This window comes from Amblyomma mixtum, chromosome 5 (genome assembly GCF_055824585.1).
Source record: "Amblyomma mixtum isolate Tamu chromosome 5, ASM5582458v1, whole genome shotgun sequence".
In the NCBI taxonomy this organism is placed as follows: Eukaryota; Metazoa; Arthropoda; class Arachnida; order Ixodida; family Ixodidae; genus Amblyomma; species Amblyomma mixtum.
The window spans coordinates 61,392,619-61,407,949 of NC_143016.1; the positions used below are offsets into that span (position 1 = coordinate 61,392,619).

The 15,331-nt window shown below is 50.1% G+C and overlaps 1 protein-coding gene across 1 annotated transcript in view; it reads right to left on the reverse strand.

Moving 5' to 3' along the window:
* Positions 1-15,331, reverse strand: part of LOC149342397 (solute carrier family 22 member 7-like) — a 60,526-nt gene that overhangs the window by 17,869 nt on the left and 27,326 nt on the right. Inside the window, exon 2 of the mRNA XM_089544680.1 lies at positions 14,762-15,133. Coding sequence (XP_089400806.1) covers positions 14,762-15,115 — 354 coding nt within the window. The 5' untranslated portion in view covers positions 15,116-15,133. The remainder of the gene's footprint in view (positions 1-14,761; positions 15,134-15,331) is intronic.

Below are 15,331 nucleotides of genomic sequence, written 5' to 3' on the forward strand. Positions count from 1 at the left end.
TAATTCGAATAAACACTATAAATAGCCATCAACTTTCATCAGCATTCAGGATGAGCACTGATGAAAACTGACAGCTGTGTTTCATCAGCATTCAGCTTTCCTGGAAATTTACAGGCTAAAGCCACATTCTGGACAATGAATTGTGTTGTAGTCTACAGCAAGGAAGTAAGTTTGACCACATGTTTTTTTTTTCTTTTTTTAACCAGTACCGAAATCTCAGTTCTAAGGTGTTTTAGCACTCTACCTCCATCGAAAGGTCCAATCTCATTTGGATAAGAATATCAATTAACCGATGGCTATAAAGGAGTATACCCTTTACTTGGCACTACACTGCAAACACAGCGCATGTGGAGAAGGGAACAGGTTATTTGTGTTACCGAGGTGAGCTATGGAGAGCAGGAAAATAAAGAGATAAGGCTAGCGTCAATAAGATGGGCAATCGGTGCGAATGCTTTGCTGTAGCATTTGTACACCAGTGTATCGTACGTGTACCTGCAATGTTTTTATTTTCCTTTTTTGGCAGGACTCACTACGAAGCTACAGGGGAAAGACCAAAGCTTCAGAAACTTTCTTCGTGCAACTGTTAAAAGGCATCCGTTATTTTGCACACATCCGGAGCATGACACAGAGAGCGCCGGCTGCGACCGAAAGACCTGCGCGAGTCCAAAATTGATCGCTGTGGTCCGGTGGGATTCCGGATAATGAGCCCTCGTCTCACATCAGCCTCTGTACCGTGCCCTTTGTTTGAAGCGCTCCAAAATTTAATACGTTTTTCTCTGTAGGACATATGTAGGACAATTTAAGATATCATCTTGTATTTGCCTTGTATTTTTATCTCACTGCCTCCTGACCGGAAAGAACGGATTTGCAATCATTTTTGTCCAGAAAAACATTTCGAAGCACGAAAATTTCTTGATCATGAGAAAGTGATCTCCTGTGCCCACGTCCGTTGTTGTTGTTGTTTTTTTTTTTTTCAAATTTCGTTGCGAGTAACTCTATGTAGATTAGGAGGAGATGCCGGAGAATTCACACAGCAAAGCTATGAATACCGAAGAGTGCTTCCGGATATCTTTGATTGCTTGTAATTTTCATCCTTGATTCAAAATTCTAGCAAAATTGGCCCCCAGAACATCCTTGTCTAACTTTTAAAGTTTTTATCGATAAAAAGAAACGCTCCAAAAGCCGCTAACATTTAACGCAGCATTCTAGATAAACTTATCTCCTAATATAAAATTCATCGACATATCTTTCATGGGTAAATTTAAGCAAAAAAATCTAAAAAACTTTAAATAGGGATCCATAAAAAAATTCATATTTATATTTATGTCGTGCCATATATTATACAGTGCATGAGTATTCAACAGCATTAAAATATTTTCCGTAATATTGCTCGTGTTGCATACACAGCACCTCTTAGGGGACCTTTTTTGTCAATGTTTTTGTCAAGTTTGGTTATGAATATGAATTATGTGTCAAGGACGAACCTCAAAAGTGCTTGAGAACATTCTTCATTATCATAGAGTGTGCCCAGTTACTCGTTTCGATTTGAAAAGTTTATTTGTTTCCGTATAATTTTGTAACACTGGTGCAGAGGGACCCTTTTTCCTTACTTTGGAGGTCTGTTTCCCAGAAAAGAAATTAAAACTAATTTACAGTGAGTTCTATGTAAACTCTTTAGTAAACGATATAAAATTCATTCACTTATACTTTACAGGTAATGAAATATTATCGTTCAAAAGTCAATAAAACACACAAAAAAATAAAATTTTATGTGATAGTTATAAACATTTTTATTATCTTATTACATTCTGGCCTGGTATTGTTCATTATACCAATGTTCGTAAGCATTGTAAACGTACTGCCTAATATTCCTTCAGATGCAGGGCGTTTATGAGGCCCTTCTTAAAGGCTGTACACACACTGTAGATGTAAAAAAAAGTCAGTGAAACGCCTGTCGTTTTGTTTCATAGGCGCAGTTAAAGGAACTGAGCACAAATTTTGGTTTGGCCTGTATCGATACATTACGGCGTTCTGATAACAAAGATATCACAACCTCACAGAAAACGGGGCTTTTCCAACCTAGAAGAGACCGAAAAACAAATTACAGGCTTCGCGATCACCGGCCGATTTCTGAGGTAAACTGTGTGCATCGACATAGATTTTCTGGGGTGGATCGAAGAGGCTCTGCTACATCGCCATTCGCTTCAGAACGAGGGCCATGGAGTCATTTTTGCTGTATACGTCATGGTTTGAACTCAATGGCAGGAATAATGTTAAATTCAATTTTCTAAGCAATAAATGCGTCTCTTGGTGTCGGGCAAACATCAACATACATAGGAAGGACAACGGAATCAATTTTTACTTAGAAAAAAGCGAAGGTAGAATTTTTTTTTTCAGTGTCCATTTATGAGGAAAATAATTGAATGATGTAATGTGAAATCCCCCGCCTCTGTTTAGCCTACCATGATAAATAGGCGAACGCTAACATTTCTGTCGCTCAGATCCATGGACAACGCACATCATGTAAACGGTAGATATTTTTACGACATCTATGCGCAATTTGAAGTTCCCGAAGCCCCTTGTAACAAATTCCTTGTACATGTGACCGCCCTGTTAGAAGCAAGGGGCCTGCCATGGCCCGACTACAGAACAAGATTCAATAAATAACATGTTTTTTTTAATGCTCGCGCACGCTCATTTATTGGAAAATGTCTGGAAAGAATATAAAATATTCTTGTGACAGCACCCCTGTGACAGCACCCCTGACGTACGCCCAAGCGGTGGCCAGGCCACGACATACGCCTGCACCCGATTCCTACCAGGCCGCCCCTTCTTTCCGTCCTCCGCCGCCGTCTGAGCCCCCGTCTCAAGCTCCGTTTTCAAGGGTTCGCCCACATCCTACCAATCCCTGGCGCACTGCGGACAACCGACCCATCTGTTACGCCTGTGGTCTGCCCGGCCATGTCGCGCGGCTTTGCCGCCAGCGCCTTCCGCCTTCTCGACCTGACCTGCGCTCCTACCCGTACGATGCCGAACTATCCTCGCCGAGAAGGCCACCTGGTCCCCCCTTTGTTTCCCCTGATCGCCAAATTTACACCACTCGCCGATCGCCTTCCCCTCGACGCCGTTCCCCTTCTCCGATGCTGCGACGTTCTAGCTCCGCGCTTGAGGGAAACTAACAGCCGCAGTTCCGGGGGCAAGAACTGCGCTTGTTTCGAACTCCTCAAGTCCTCCGTGTCGTCCCGCTAATGTAATCGTAGTGTTCGTGGAAGGTGCCAAGGTTCTCGCCCTCGTCGACACGGGCGCTGCAGTATCTGTCATAAGTGAAGCTCTCTGCCGCCGACTCCGCAAAGTGACTACCCCACTTTCTGACTTTTCGCTTCGCACCGCCTCATCACAGCGCATTCATCCCTCAGCCGCATGTACGGCCCGTGTCCTCGTTCAAGATGTTTTGTACACCATCGAGTTTATTGTGCTGTCTCACTGCTCACACGACATCACCCTGGGCTGTGACTTCCTTTCGACTCATCGTGCCGTTATTGACTGCGCTCGAGCTGAAATCGCCTTTTCTCCGCTGTGCGACGCTCCCTTTTGCGACGTACCTACGCAGTCTGCCAAACTTGTGGTCGCGACTGATACCGACATTCCTCCGTTTTCTGCTGCCCTCGTGCCGCTCTCCTGTGTCGGCGTCCCTCATTCAACTGTTTTCTTCACGCCTTCCGAAAACGCTTCCCGCCATCCCTGCCTCCTGCTTCCCTTTGCTGTTCTGACGATCGACCATGGACAAAGTGCAATTTACGTCTCGAACCCATCTTCGTGCCCGTCAGCAGTGCTCCGAGGTGAATGCCTCGGGCGTATTGAAGAACTTGATTCCTGCCTTCCCTACCCTATTCTCGATACCACCGCTTCCTTCGATGTCGATGTGCTCAGCTCTTGTGATGTTCAGAATGATCCACCGCCCTCCGACGTCTTCCACCGTGCCATTGACGCCGACCTTCCACCCGCGCTACGTGATCAACTCGTCGCCCTCCTCCAGCGCTTCAGTTCTTCTTTCGATCTTCCTCAGACTGCCTTGGGCCGTACGTCTGTCGTTGCGCACACCATCGACACCGGTACACACGCCCCTCTTCGCCAGCGCCCCTATCGTGTCTCGGCTTCTGAGCGCCGCGTCATTTCTGATCACGTGGACGACATGCTCCGTCGGGGCGTCATACAGCCCTCCCACAGTCCCTGGGCGTCTCCTGTTGTGTTGGTAAAAAAGAAAGATGGTTCCATCAGGTTCTGTGTTGATTACCGCCGGCTCAACAACATCACACGCAAGGACGTCTATCCCCTGCCACGAATCGATGACGCCCTGGACTGCTTGCAGGGAGCTGAGTATTTCTCCTCGCTGGATTTGAGGTCAGGCTACTGGCAGGTGCCCATGGCTGACGCTGATCGCTCAAAAACTGCCTTCATAACACCTGACGGCTTATATGAGTTCAACGTCATGCCGTTTGGCCTTTGCAACGCCCCGGAAACTTTCGAACGCCTGATGGACACTATCCTTAGTGGACTCAAGTGGGAGAGTTGTCTTTGCTATCTCGATGACATCGTCGTCTTTTCTGCGGACTTTTCTTCTCATCTCATCCGCCTCGAGTGCGTTCTGACTTGTCTTACTGACGCTGGGCTCCAGATGAATTTGAAAAAGTGCCGCTTTGCTGCCAGACAACTCACCATTTTAGGACATTTAGTTTCTAAAGACGGCATTCTTCCGGACCCCGCCAAACTTCGTGCAGTTGCCGAATTTCCGAAGCCCACCTCACTGAAGCAGCTCCGTAGCTTCGTTGGCCTTTGCTCTTACTTCCGTCGCTTCATCTTGAATTTCGCCACGATCATCGCTCCTCTGACCCAGCTACTCGCAGGCAGCTCCAACCTCTCCGCTTGGACGCCTGCTTGCGATGACGCCTTCGACACCTTGCGCCGCCTTTTGGTTTCGCCTCCCATCCTGCGCCACTTTGACCCGACTGCGCCTACTGAGATCCACACTGACGCCAGCGGTATTGGACTGGGTGCCGTTCTCACTCAACGCATACCTGGCTTCCGTGAATATGTGGTTGCCTACGCCAGTCGGACCTTGAGCAAAGCGGAGGCCAACTATTCTGTTACCGAACGAGAATGTTTGGCCATCATTTGGGCTATTGGAAAATTTCGTCCCTATGTCTACGGTCGCCCGTTCTGTATAGTAACCGACCACCATGCCCTGTGCTGGCTGGCCTCTCTCAAAGACCCATCAGGCCGCCTAGCTCGCTGGGCTCTGCGATTGCAGGAGTATGACATTCATGTCATTTACCACTCTGGCATCAAGCATAATGACGCGGACGCTCTTTCCCGCTCGCCGCTACCTAGTGCTTCATCGCCTGCTCCTGTGTCTGCTTACGACTTGTCCTCGCTTGCCACTGCCGACATGTCCACCGAGCAGCGGAAAGACCCTTGGATCGCCACTCTTATTAACTTCCTTTCGAGTCCTACGACTGATAAGTCGTCCCATTCCCTCTTACGTCAAGCCCGTCACTTTTCTATTCGGGACGGTCTCCTCTATCGTCGCAATTACCTGTTCGACGGACGCAAATGGCTCCTAGTGATCCCCCGCCATCTACGCACCGACATTTGCGCCGCTTTCCATGCGGACCCCCAGTGTGCCCACGGCGGCGTGTTGAAAACCTATACGCGTCTGCGTCTCCGATTCTACTGGCGTGGCATGTACCGCTTTGTTCGCCACTTTGTGCGATCTTGCCCATCCTGTCAACGGCGTAAATGTCCGCCTCACACCTCGTCTGCTCCTCTGCAGCCGTTACCCTGCCCTGCCCGCCCGTTTGACCGCGTTGGCATAGACCTCTACGGCCCCCTCCATCCCACTCCCGCTGGTCACCGCTGGATTATCGTGGCCGTGGATCATCTCACACGTTATGCTGAAACGTCTCCATTACCATCTGCCTCCGCCCGCGACGTGGCTTCCTTTCTTCTAAATAACCTGATTCTTCGCCATGGTGCTCCTCAAGAACTGCTCAGCGACCGTGGACGCGTATTCCTGTCTGACGCTCTTGAGGCCCTCCTCAAGGAATGCCGCATTATCCATCGAACCGCTTCGTCTTACCACCCTCAGACCAACGGCCTGACCGAGCGTTTCAACCGAACCCTCAGTGACATGCTGTCCATGTACGTCGACGCCAACCACTCCAACTGGGACCAAGTTCTTCCCTTCGTCACCTACGCATATAACACTGCGACACAAACCACCACTGGATTCTCTCCCTTCTTTCTTCTGTACGGCCGCGAGCCCCCCTGCACGATGGATACTCTTCTTCGCTACCAACCCGACATTTCCGAGTCCACGCCACTGTCCGACGCTGCCATGTACGCCGAAGAATGCCGCCAGCTTGCTCGCTCGTTTACCACGCAGACCCAGTGGCAGCAAAAACATGACCGCGACACTTCTGCGGCCTCTACCTCCTACCCTGCCGACTCCCTTGTGTGGCTCTGGGTGCCTCCCACAACTCCCGGCCTTTCGCGGAAACTGCTGCATCGGTATCATGGTCCCTACCGGGTTCTCAAGCAAACATCTCCGGTCAATTATATTGTTGAGCCTGTTGCACCCGCTGCGGACTTGCGTCGCGTGGCCGCGAAACCGTCCACGTCGACCGACTGAAGCCGTACTACGACCCCTCTGTTCTTCCTTCCCCTTAAGACGCCAGGATGGCTCCTTTTCACCGGGGGGAAACTGTAGTGTGCCAACTGTGACAGGTTCCGCTACCGCCATACGCCGACGCTGCGCTGCGCCTGACGACTACGAAGTTATGCGCCGACACTACGCTGCGCCTGACGACGACGAAGTTGCCCCGCTCTCTTGGTGCTGGCTACGCCCGTCTACGCTGCCAGATCCTGCACGGCGGTTCGGTCTCTTGAGGACGCCTAATAAACGCACCCCTACAGTAGTAATATATTTCGTGGTCATGCAAAATTTTGTTGTTCGCTTTCTTGAATTTTGAACAATATTTTTTCCTTACCGGTAAAAGATACACCAGTCTGCTTTATAATACATAATGGATGTCTTCATATAACATATAACGTGGTTGTAGTTAGGATTAGAGTCTTCAGTTTAAACTGTAAAGAAAAGCTATTCATTTGCACCGAATTCAGTTTCTCAACTTCAGTTTTAACCGAGACAGGTCAGCATTTCTGAGGTCTAGGCACAGCTTGCTGGCTCTTGAGTGCCGGTTAGAATCATTCACACCAGGGAATTAACCTAGCGCTGAAGCTAAGAGCCACCTGAGATAACGGAATCGTTGTATTAAGCGTGAAGTTGTGGGTCCTGAGGTATTGCTTGGCCGCATTAGACAGCTTGTAAGGTGAGGTGTGTGTCAAAATCTTTGTGAGGTGTGTGTCTGTTGTGTCCCCTTATTGCTTTTGTGTGTGTGCGCCCCCGCGTCCTCCTCCTAACGACAGTTCGCATCCTCCTCCTAACGACCACTCAATCCTCCTCCTAACGACCACTCAATCCTCCTCCTAACGACCACCCGCATCCTCCTCCTAACGACCGCTTGCCCCTCGTCGCACGCTGTCGCCGGATGCCCCCCCACGGTGCGCCCCCGCACCCTCCTCCTGTTCTGGGAAGCCACTCCCTCCCGTGGACGCTTCTCCACTCCCTCCTTTCTTCGGGCGGCCAGTTCGGCTCCTGCCTCGGTCGACGCTGGTCGCACCCTCATCGGCTTTAAATAAACGAAGTCTAAAAGTACCGTGTGCGTCTTTCGCTGCATTCAACACAGCGACCGGACACGACAGTGGCGACGAGAAAGTGGATTCGACCCGCGCTACGCAACGCTATTGACAAGCCATGGCTACGCGAGGGTTTCCCAATCAGATACCAGAGTTCAACGGCTCATCGTGGTCATCGTGGGTTGGACGCCTTCAGTTCTACTTTGAAGCTAACAACATCACAGACCCAGCCTTGAAGAGGGCCAACCTGCTGACGCTGTGCGGGGAGCAGACCTACGATACTGTCTGCGCCCTTATTCAGCCAAGCACACCAGCGGCAGTGTCTTACGACGACATCGTAAAAGCGCTGCAAAAGCACTACGACCCAAGGCCATCCGAGGTCTACAGCCGGGCTCGCTTCCAACGACGAGATCAACTGGAAGGAGAAACTGTGAGCGCCTACGTAGCCGCGCTCAAGAAGCTCGCTGCCGACTGCAATTTTGGAACGCTGTCGACAACAGCTACCGGGCAGGAGGGAGACGCAGCTTCTTCTGCTAACACCACCATGCTTCCCTTGGACGTGATGTTACGCGACAGATTTGTGTGCGGACTGAGTGACGAGTCACTGCAGCAGCGCCTGTTCGCTGAGAAGGACCTCACATTCAGCAAAGCTTACGACATCGCCGTTCGAGCGGAGAGCGCCGGTCACCAGCAGAGAGGGATTCGCCGGAACACCGAGCCGGTACACCAGACAAGCAACCAGGTGCGCAAGCCTTCTGTTGTTGTAAAATCGGTCAAAAAGGCACAACGCTGCTGGCGGTGTGACGACCAACACAACCCCCAGGGATGTCGATTCCAGTCAGCCACGTGTAATTTTTGCCACAAGCGAGGGCATATCGAAAGAGCATGCATTACGAAACGGAGACTTGCCAAGATAAAGTCACCTTCCCAGCCTAATCACAGCGTCAACGCCTCAGAGAATACGCCGCTATCTGATCTCCATGGAACAACATCAGCAACACCATCTGTGTTGTACGACCTGAACACCATGAATCTCGGCACGCGACCGAAGATTTTTACAGAAGTAAGCGTACATCACCAGCTGATTAAGTTCGAGGTGGACTCCGGCGCAGCCTGTACTCTGATCAGTGAGGACACGTTCCGAACTTCATGGCCATCTGACGCACCCGCCCTGCAACAAGACGACACGCACCTGCGAACGTGGTCAGGACAGAATCTGCCACTATTGGGCTCTGCCAACGTGCAGGTTAACTACAACGGCCAGACCCATACGCTACCTCTGCTTGTTGTGAAGGGCACAGGATCAAGCCTTCTAGGGAGAAACTGGTTTTCTCCACTAGGCGTGATGATATGCGGCATACACCAGACGCCGAGCCAGAACATGGTTGAGCAACTGCAAGAGAAATACGAAAGAGTATTCTCGGAAGAGATTCCAGGAAACGAAGGGCCCCCGGTCACACTGGAGTTGTTGGACAACGCGCAACCCAAATTTCTGAAGGCCAGGCCGGTGCCGTTTGCTCTCCGAGATTCAGTTGAAAAAGAGTTGGACAAACTGGAGCAGCAAGGTGTCATCGAGCCGACGCAGCATTCAGAATGGGCCACACCACTTGTCGTAGTTCGCAAGAAGAACGGAACCATACGCCTCTGCGGAGACTACCGGAGCACCGTCAATCTTGCGACTAAAGCGGCCTCTTACCCGCTACCGACACCTGAAGAAGTATTCAGTGTACTACGTGGCGCAAGAGTCTTCAGCACATTGGACCTCACCCAGGCGTATCAGCAGCTGAAGGTGAGCGAGTCAACTGCTGAATTATTGGCAATTAACACACTGAAAGGCTTGTACAAAGTCAAGCGACTGCCTTTTGGCGTAGCTGCAGCCCCGGCCATATTTCAAAAATTCATGGAGACAGTGCTTCAGGGCATCCCAGGAGTTTGTGTCTACCTTGACGATGTCATCATCAGTGGCACTTCCACTGAAGAGCATGCAGTGCGCCTAGAGCTCGTTCTCGAAAGGCTAGCAAACGCTAATTTGTGCATAAGCAAATCGAAGTGCTGTTTTGCGGTGCCAGAGGTGCAATTTCTGGGACACCGAATTGATGCGGAAGGCATTCACCCTACCGAGGACAAAGTGCGAGCGATCACAGAAGCACGAGCTCCAACAAACAAGCAGGAGCTACAGGCTTTTCTCGGACTCTTGACGTTCTACGACCGGTTCTTGGAACAAAGAGCTACCGTGGCCAACGACTTATACCAACTCCTTCGGAAAGATGTGACATGGACATGGTCGCCACGCCATCAGCAGTCATTCGATGCCCTGAAAGACCTGATTCGAAGATGTACAGTCCTCCGCCACTACGACGAAAGGAAGCCTCTGCTTTTGGCTTGCGACGCATCACCGTACGGAGTCGGCGCGGTTCTATCGCAAACTGACGAGCAAGGAAGGGAAGCTCCCATCGCCTTCGCCTCACGTACGTTGTCGCAAGCAGAACGCAACTACGCGCAACTTGACAAAGAAGGGCTAGCCATCGTCTACGCGGCGACACATTTTCACCAGTACATTGCCGGCCGGAAGGTGACCTTTATAACCGATCACCGACCGCTATTGGGCATTCTGGGACCACAAAGGCCTATGCCACCAACTTTGTCTCCGCGAATGACACGTTGGTGCATCAAACTCTCAGCGTACGACTACGCTCTGGTCTACCGCAATGGGAGTAAACATCAAAACGCCGATGCGCTAAGCCGTCTGCCACTAGACGCAACTGTTGACGAACCATTTCCACCAGGAGACGTTCTGATGTTCGAAGCACTGCCAGAACCTCCGCTTACAGCAGGCACAGTTGCAGCATCTACGCAGAAGTGCGCAGCTCTCCGGCTAGTTTACACAGCTGTTCAACAAGGCAACGTGCACAAACTCAAAGGGGACAACTTCGACGCTTACCGCAGGCGAGCTACAGAGTTGAGCACCCATCGCGGCTGCATCATATTTGGGTCCCGAGTTGTGATGCCGAGAGAACTACGCGCACAAGCTATGTCTCTCATCCACGCCGGACATCGGGGCATCGTTGCAATGAAAAAGTGTGCCAGAAGCTACATGTGGTGGCCTGGCATTGACAACGACATCGAAACAGTGGTGCGAGAATGCAAGCCTTGCCAGAGCAGCCGGAGCGCCCCGCCGAAAGCTCCTGTCCCAGAATGGGAAAAGCCAGACACACCGTGGCATACACTGCACATTGATTTTGCAGGACCAATTGAGGGCTGCACTTTCCTTGTGGTCGTAGATGCCTACACAAAGTGGCTTGAGATAAGGCAAATGGGACAGACGACTTCGGCAGCAGTCATTGACAACCTCCGATCACTATTTGCAACGTTCGGCCTGCCACGCAAGGTAGTATCTGACAACGGAACACCGTTTGTGTCTGCGGAGATTCTCAAGTTTTATCGCGACAACGGGATCTCCTCAGTTACATCGGCCCCCTACCACCCAGCGACAAACGGACAAGCCGAGCGCTACGTAGCCGAGCTAAAACGCGCCCTTGAAAGAGATCAGACAGGCTCGCTGCAGCGCCGCCTTGCGCGCTTTCTCTTCAAGCAGCACACGACGGTTCAGAGCACAACAGGCGAGACCCCCTCGAAAATGATGTTCGAGCGTGAAATGCGAACCCAGCTCACAGCCATCCTCCCCGAGCCAAAGGCAGAGACGTTCCGGGAAGAAAAAGCAATTCCGCGCTGCGGCACGCTTAATGAGGGGCAGCGCGTCCTCGCCCGACAGTTTCTGAAAAAGCCACGCTGGGAGGAAGCTACAATTGTCAGACGCATAGGCCTGCGCTCTTGGCTCGTCAACATACATGGCACAGTAGCACGCCGACATCTCAACCAGCTGCGTAGATTTACGACGCCGTCTGAGAGCTGTCCGCCAGCGGAGAGAACACGTGCACCATTTTCCCACATAGCCTGGCACCTCTTCCCGGAAGAAGAGACTTCGCCCAGGACAGACCCAGGAGACACAGCGAACAACAGCCAGCCTACAAGTGTTTCTCCCCCGAGCGCACAAAGCCAGCGCGCCTCCACGCGTGAGCGCCGACCCCCTGCACGATACCAGGCAACTTTCTAAGGGGGAAGGAAGTGTTGTGTCCCCTTATTGCTTTTGTGTGTGTGCGCCCCCGCGTCCTCCTCCTAACGACAGTTCGCATCCTCCTCCTAACGACCACTCAATCCTCCTCCTAACGACCACTCAATCCTCCTCCTAACGACCACCCGCATCCTCCTCCTAACGACCGCTTGCCCCTCGTCGCACGCTGTCGCCGGATGCCCCCCCACGGTGCGCCCCCGCACCCTCCTCCTGTTCTGGGAAGCCACTCCCTCCCGTGGACGCTTCTCCACTCCCTCCTTTCTTCGGGCGGCCAGTTCGGCTCCTGCCTCGGTCGACGCTGGTCGCACCCTCATCGGCTTTAAATAAACGAAGTCTAAAAGTACCGTGTGCGTCTTTCGCTGCATTCAACACAGCGACCGGACACGACAGTGTCAAAATCTACAGGTTGCCGGTAGCGGTCTTTAGTACCTTGTCCTCCCCTGTGGTTGTCGTTTTTTGCGCTGTCTTCCCACCAAGCACTTTAGACACATGTCGATTGAAGGCCTAGGGCCTCCAGTTCAGCTTATTAGAGTTGTAACTTTCTTAAGTTACGCATGCAGCGACATTGACAATGTCTGTACCCGTAGCAGACCAAAGTCAACGCAAATCCCACGTACGTACAAGCTTCTCCGCAAAGTGCCACGTTCTAGGTTCTCGATGGTTCAGCTGCACCTCCGTCGCTGTCGTGACCATACGGACTACATAATCTGAGGATGTTTGTATCCTTCACCTTCTACAACCCACTTTTCTTTTCTTTTTTATTGCGCGGCTTTATTCCTGTGAAACATTTGCTGTTCTCATAGTTCGTTCCATGAGTTAAGGAGTTGGCATTGAGCAGTGTGTTGCAAGCATGAAATAATTGTAATTTTTTTCACAACCAGATAATGTTAATAACGCGATAACATTAGAGCTGGCGTCGCACCGAAACCCCTTCGCCGTATGTCAGGAAATTCCCTGATGCCTAAGTGGGTCCCAATTGGCCCACCCCAAAAATCCACCACTAGATTCCGCAGCGCAGTAATGGAGCCAGGATCGTCTACAGATGGGACTGAGACAGCGGGGGTACCTGCGGAAACTCCTGGGCCGTCTAGTGGACCTACGGCGGGACCATCCAAACGTCGGAGATGGCCTGGGAACCGCGCTGTGGTGGAAGAAGTAGATCAGATACGACGTTCTAACGATTGTTTAAGTGGCCCATCGTTTTTACGACATGCACGAGCGAGGCCAGATTTTACTGCCTATACGAGGAAAGTGTATATGTGGCCGTCCGCCTGTTCCTTCCTCTTTTTCTCTCGTTTATTTGCTTTTCGTGCACCCTAGTCTTTTTTTTTAATTACTTTTATCAAACGCCCAATTCGCTTTACAACTAAATACTGTTGCTTGTCTTATGGCGATAGCGGTCCATGTTGAAGCCATTGCTCTAAACCCGGCCATCTGTGCTTTAATTACTGGTACGTCAACTGTTTTTGCTAACAAATACTCGGCCAAGATAAACTACACGCTACTTTTTGTCGCACAAAGATGTCAGATATACCTCCGAAAAAAAAAAGGATTTTTCTGTGAGAACCTATATTCGCAAGCAAAATGAAAATTGCTTTCTAAAATAAACATCGAGAAAAGCCTGCCGGATGTGAAGAAACAAAAACCGGAAAGTCGGACCCCTAAAAATTAGTTTCTTTTCTCATAAAAAAAAAGATGTTAAAATGTTAGCAAGACACTTTGCGCGAAAGCTGCAAAAATATAGAAATAACGAATGCATGTTTGAAACCGAAAAGAATAACTGGGTGCACTTAACGATAATAAAGATGATCTCTAAAAATTTCAGCATTGCCCTTTCAAGACATCTGGTTATCCCTAACAGGGGTGGAAAAGAAACAGCAACGTGGGTAAAAAATGGTTTGGGCTGCTGTACCTTCTGCGCGAGAGATACTTTGCAGCGTGTTTTTAATGGGTATGAATATCCATAGTTTCTGAAATATCTGGACAGAATACAATAAAATTAAATTTTTTAACTTCGAATTCATCCAAAGTTTTTGGGTTCTGTGTTTCCTTGAAGTTTGCGTAATGATATTTCCTTACTCATGAAAGGTATACCAGTGAATTTTGTTTTAGTTCGCTATAAGTTTGTCTAGCATGCAATGCAAAATGTTCCCAGTTATAGTTCCTTTATTCTGTTAGATTAAAACTTCCAAAGTTCTCAAAAAAGCGTTCCGTGTGCGAAATTTTAGAAACTGGAAAAAAAATTATGAATCGTCAGAAATAATTCTACGCACTGTGCGGCAATCAAAGAGTTCCTGCATAAATTCTCAGGAATCTCCTCGCAATGTATTTTCAGTTATTCGCAACAAAATTTAATAAAAACAGCAGTGCTCGTCACAGCTGAAGCATACATCCTCGGGGTCGAGAATGTGTCATGCTTTAAAATATTGCTTCTAGGCAAAAATATTTTCTGATCCTTTCTTTCCAGTCAGGAGGCAATGGCATGTAAAAGTGTTATATAAATCCAAAAGTCGAGCTGCTAGCCATTCTATCTCTTGTTTAAAATCGCCCAGTGTCTTTTAATTTCTGTTTTGCGACCTGGAGGCAGCGGCAGAAGCCCTACATGGAATATCGAGGTAGACGGCCCAAAGAGCGGAGTATTCTTTTATGAAAAATTTTACTGTTTAAAAGTGATGTGGAAACATACGCGCCGTGCTTAGAGTTGCAGAAAAAGGCAAAAAGCACGCTGACTATAGCAAAAGTTGTAACCGCTAGCTGTACACACTTCATCAAAGAATAGTCCTTTTTTGTTGTGTTCAGATTGCCCTCCTGAAAATCGGTGCTAAGCGTCCTCCTTGACGAAAGCCGCATGCACTATATATACTATAGACTTACCTCCATTGTGACCGACGTGAAGAACTCGGCATTGTCATACCTCCATCCCGTCGGACAGGTGGCGCTAGTGTACTGACGGGTCGTGGCGTTCGAGTAACCATTTTCTGCAGCGTCTGACTCTTCGTCGACGAACTGGCAGCGACCCCTGGGCAGTGACGTCATGTCCAGCAGTTCGGCGCCGACGGTAGTTCCTTTGGCGAAGCACCATTGGCTGGGTGGCGCGACGAGCACCAGCACGTGACCGAGGTAGCATATCACAGTGTGCCACGTGCCCAGCACCACAGCCGCGGCCACGACGGTTTTGCTAAAAAGTCCGAAACCGCCGATCTCCTTCAGCACCCGCTCGAACTCCATGGCCGCCGGCGAAGAGTGCTGTTGGAAAAAAAGCTGGTAAATATTTGTGATCCAGTCAGAGCGGCACTCCCGAACGTGTGCGTATCGCGTCTCATTGACAAGCAACCTTGAGTAGATACGCACGCTTCAGATATGGCTACTGGCCAAACACGAGCTGCCGCGTGAAGGAGATGCAGTAGCATACCTGGGAACTCCTAAGTTGTTTAGCGTGGGGCC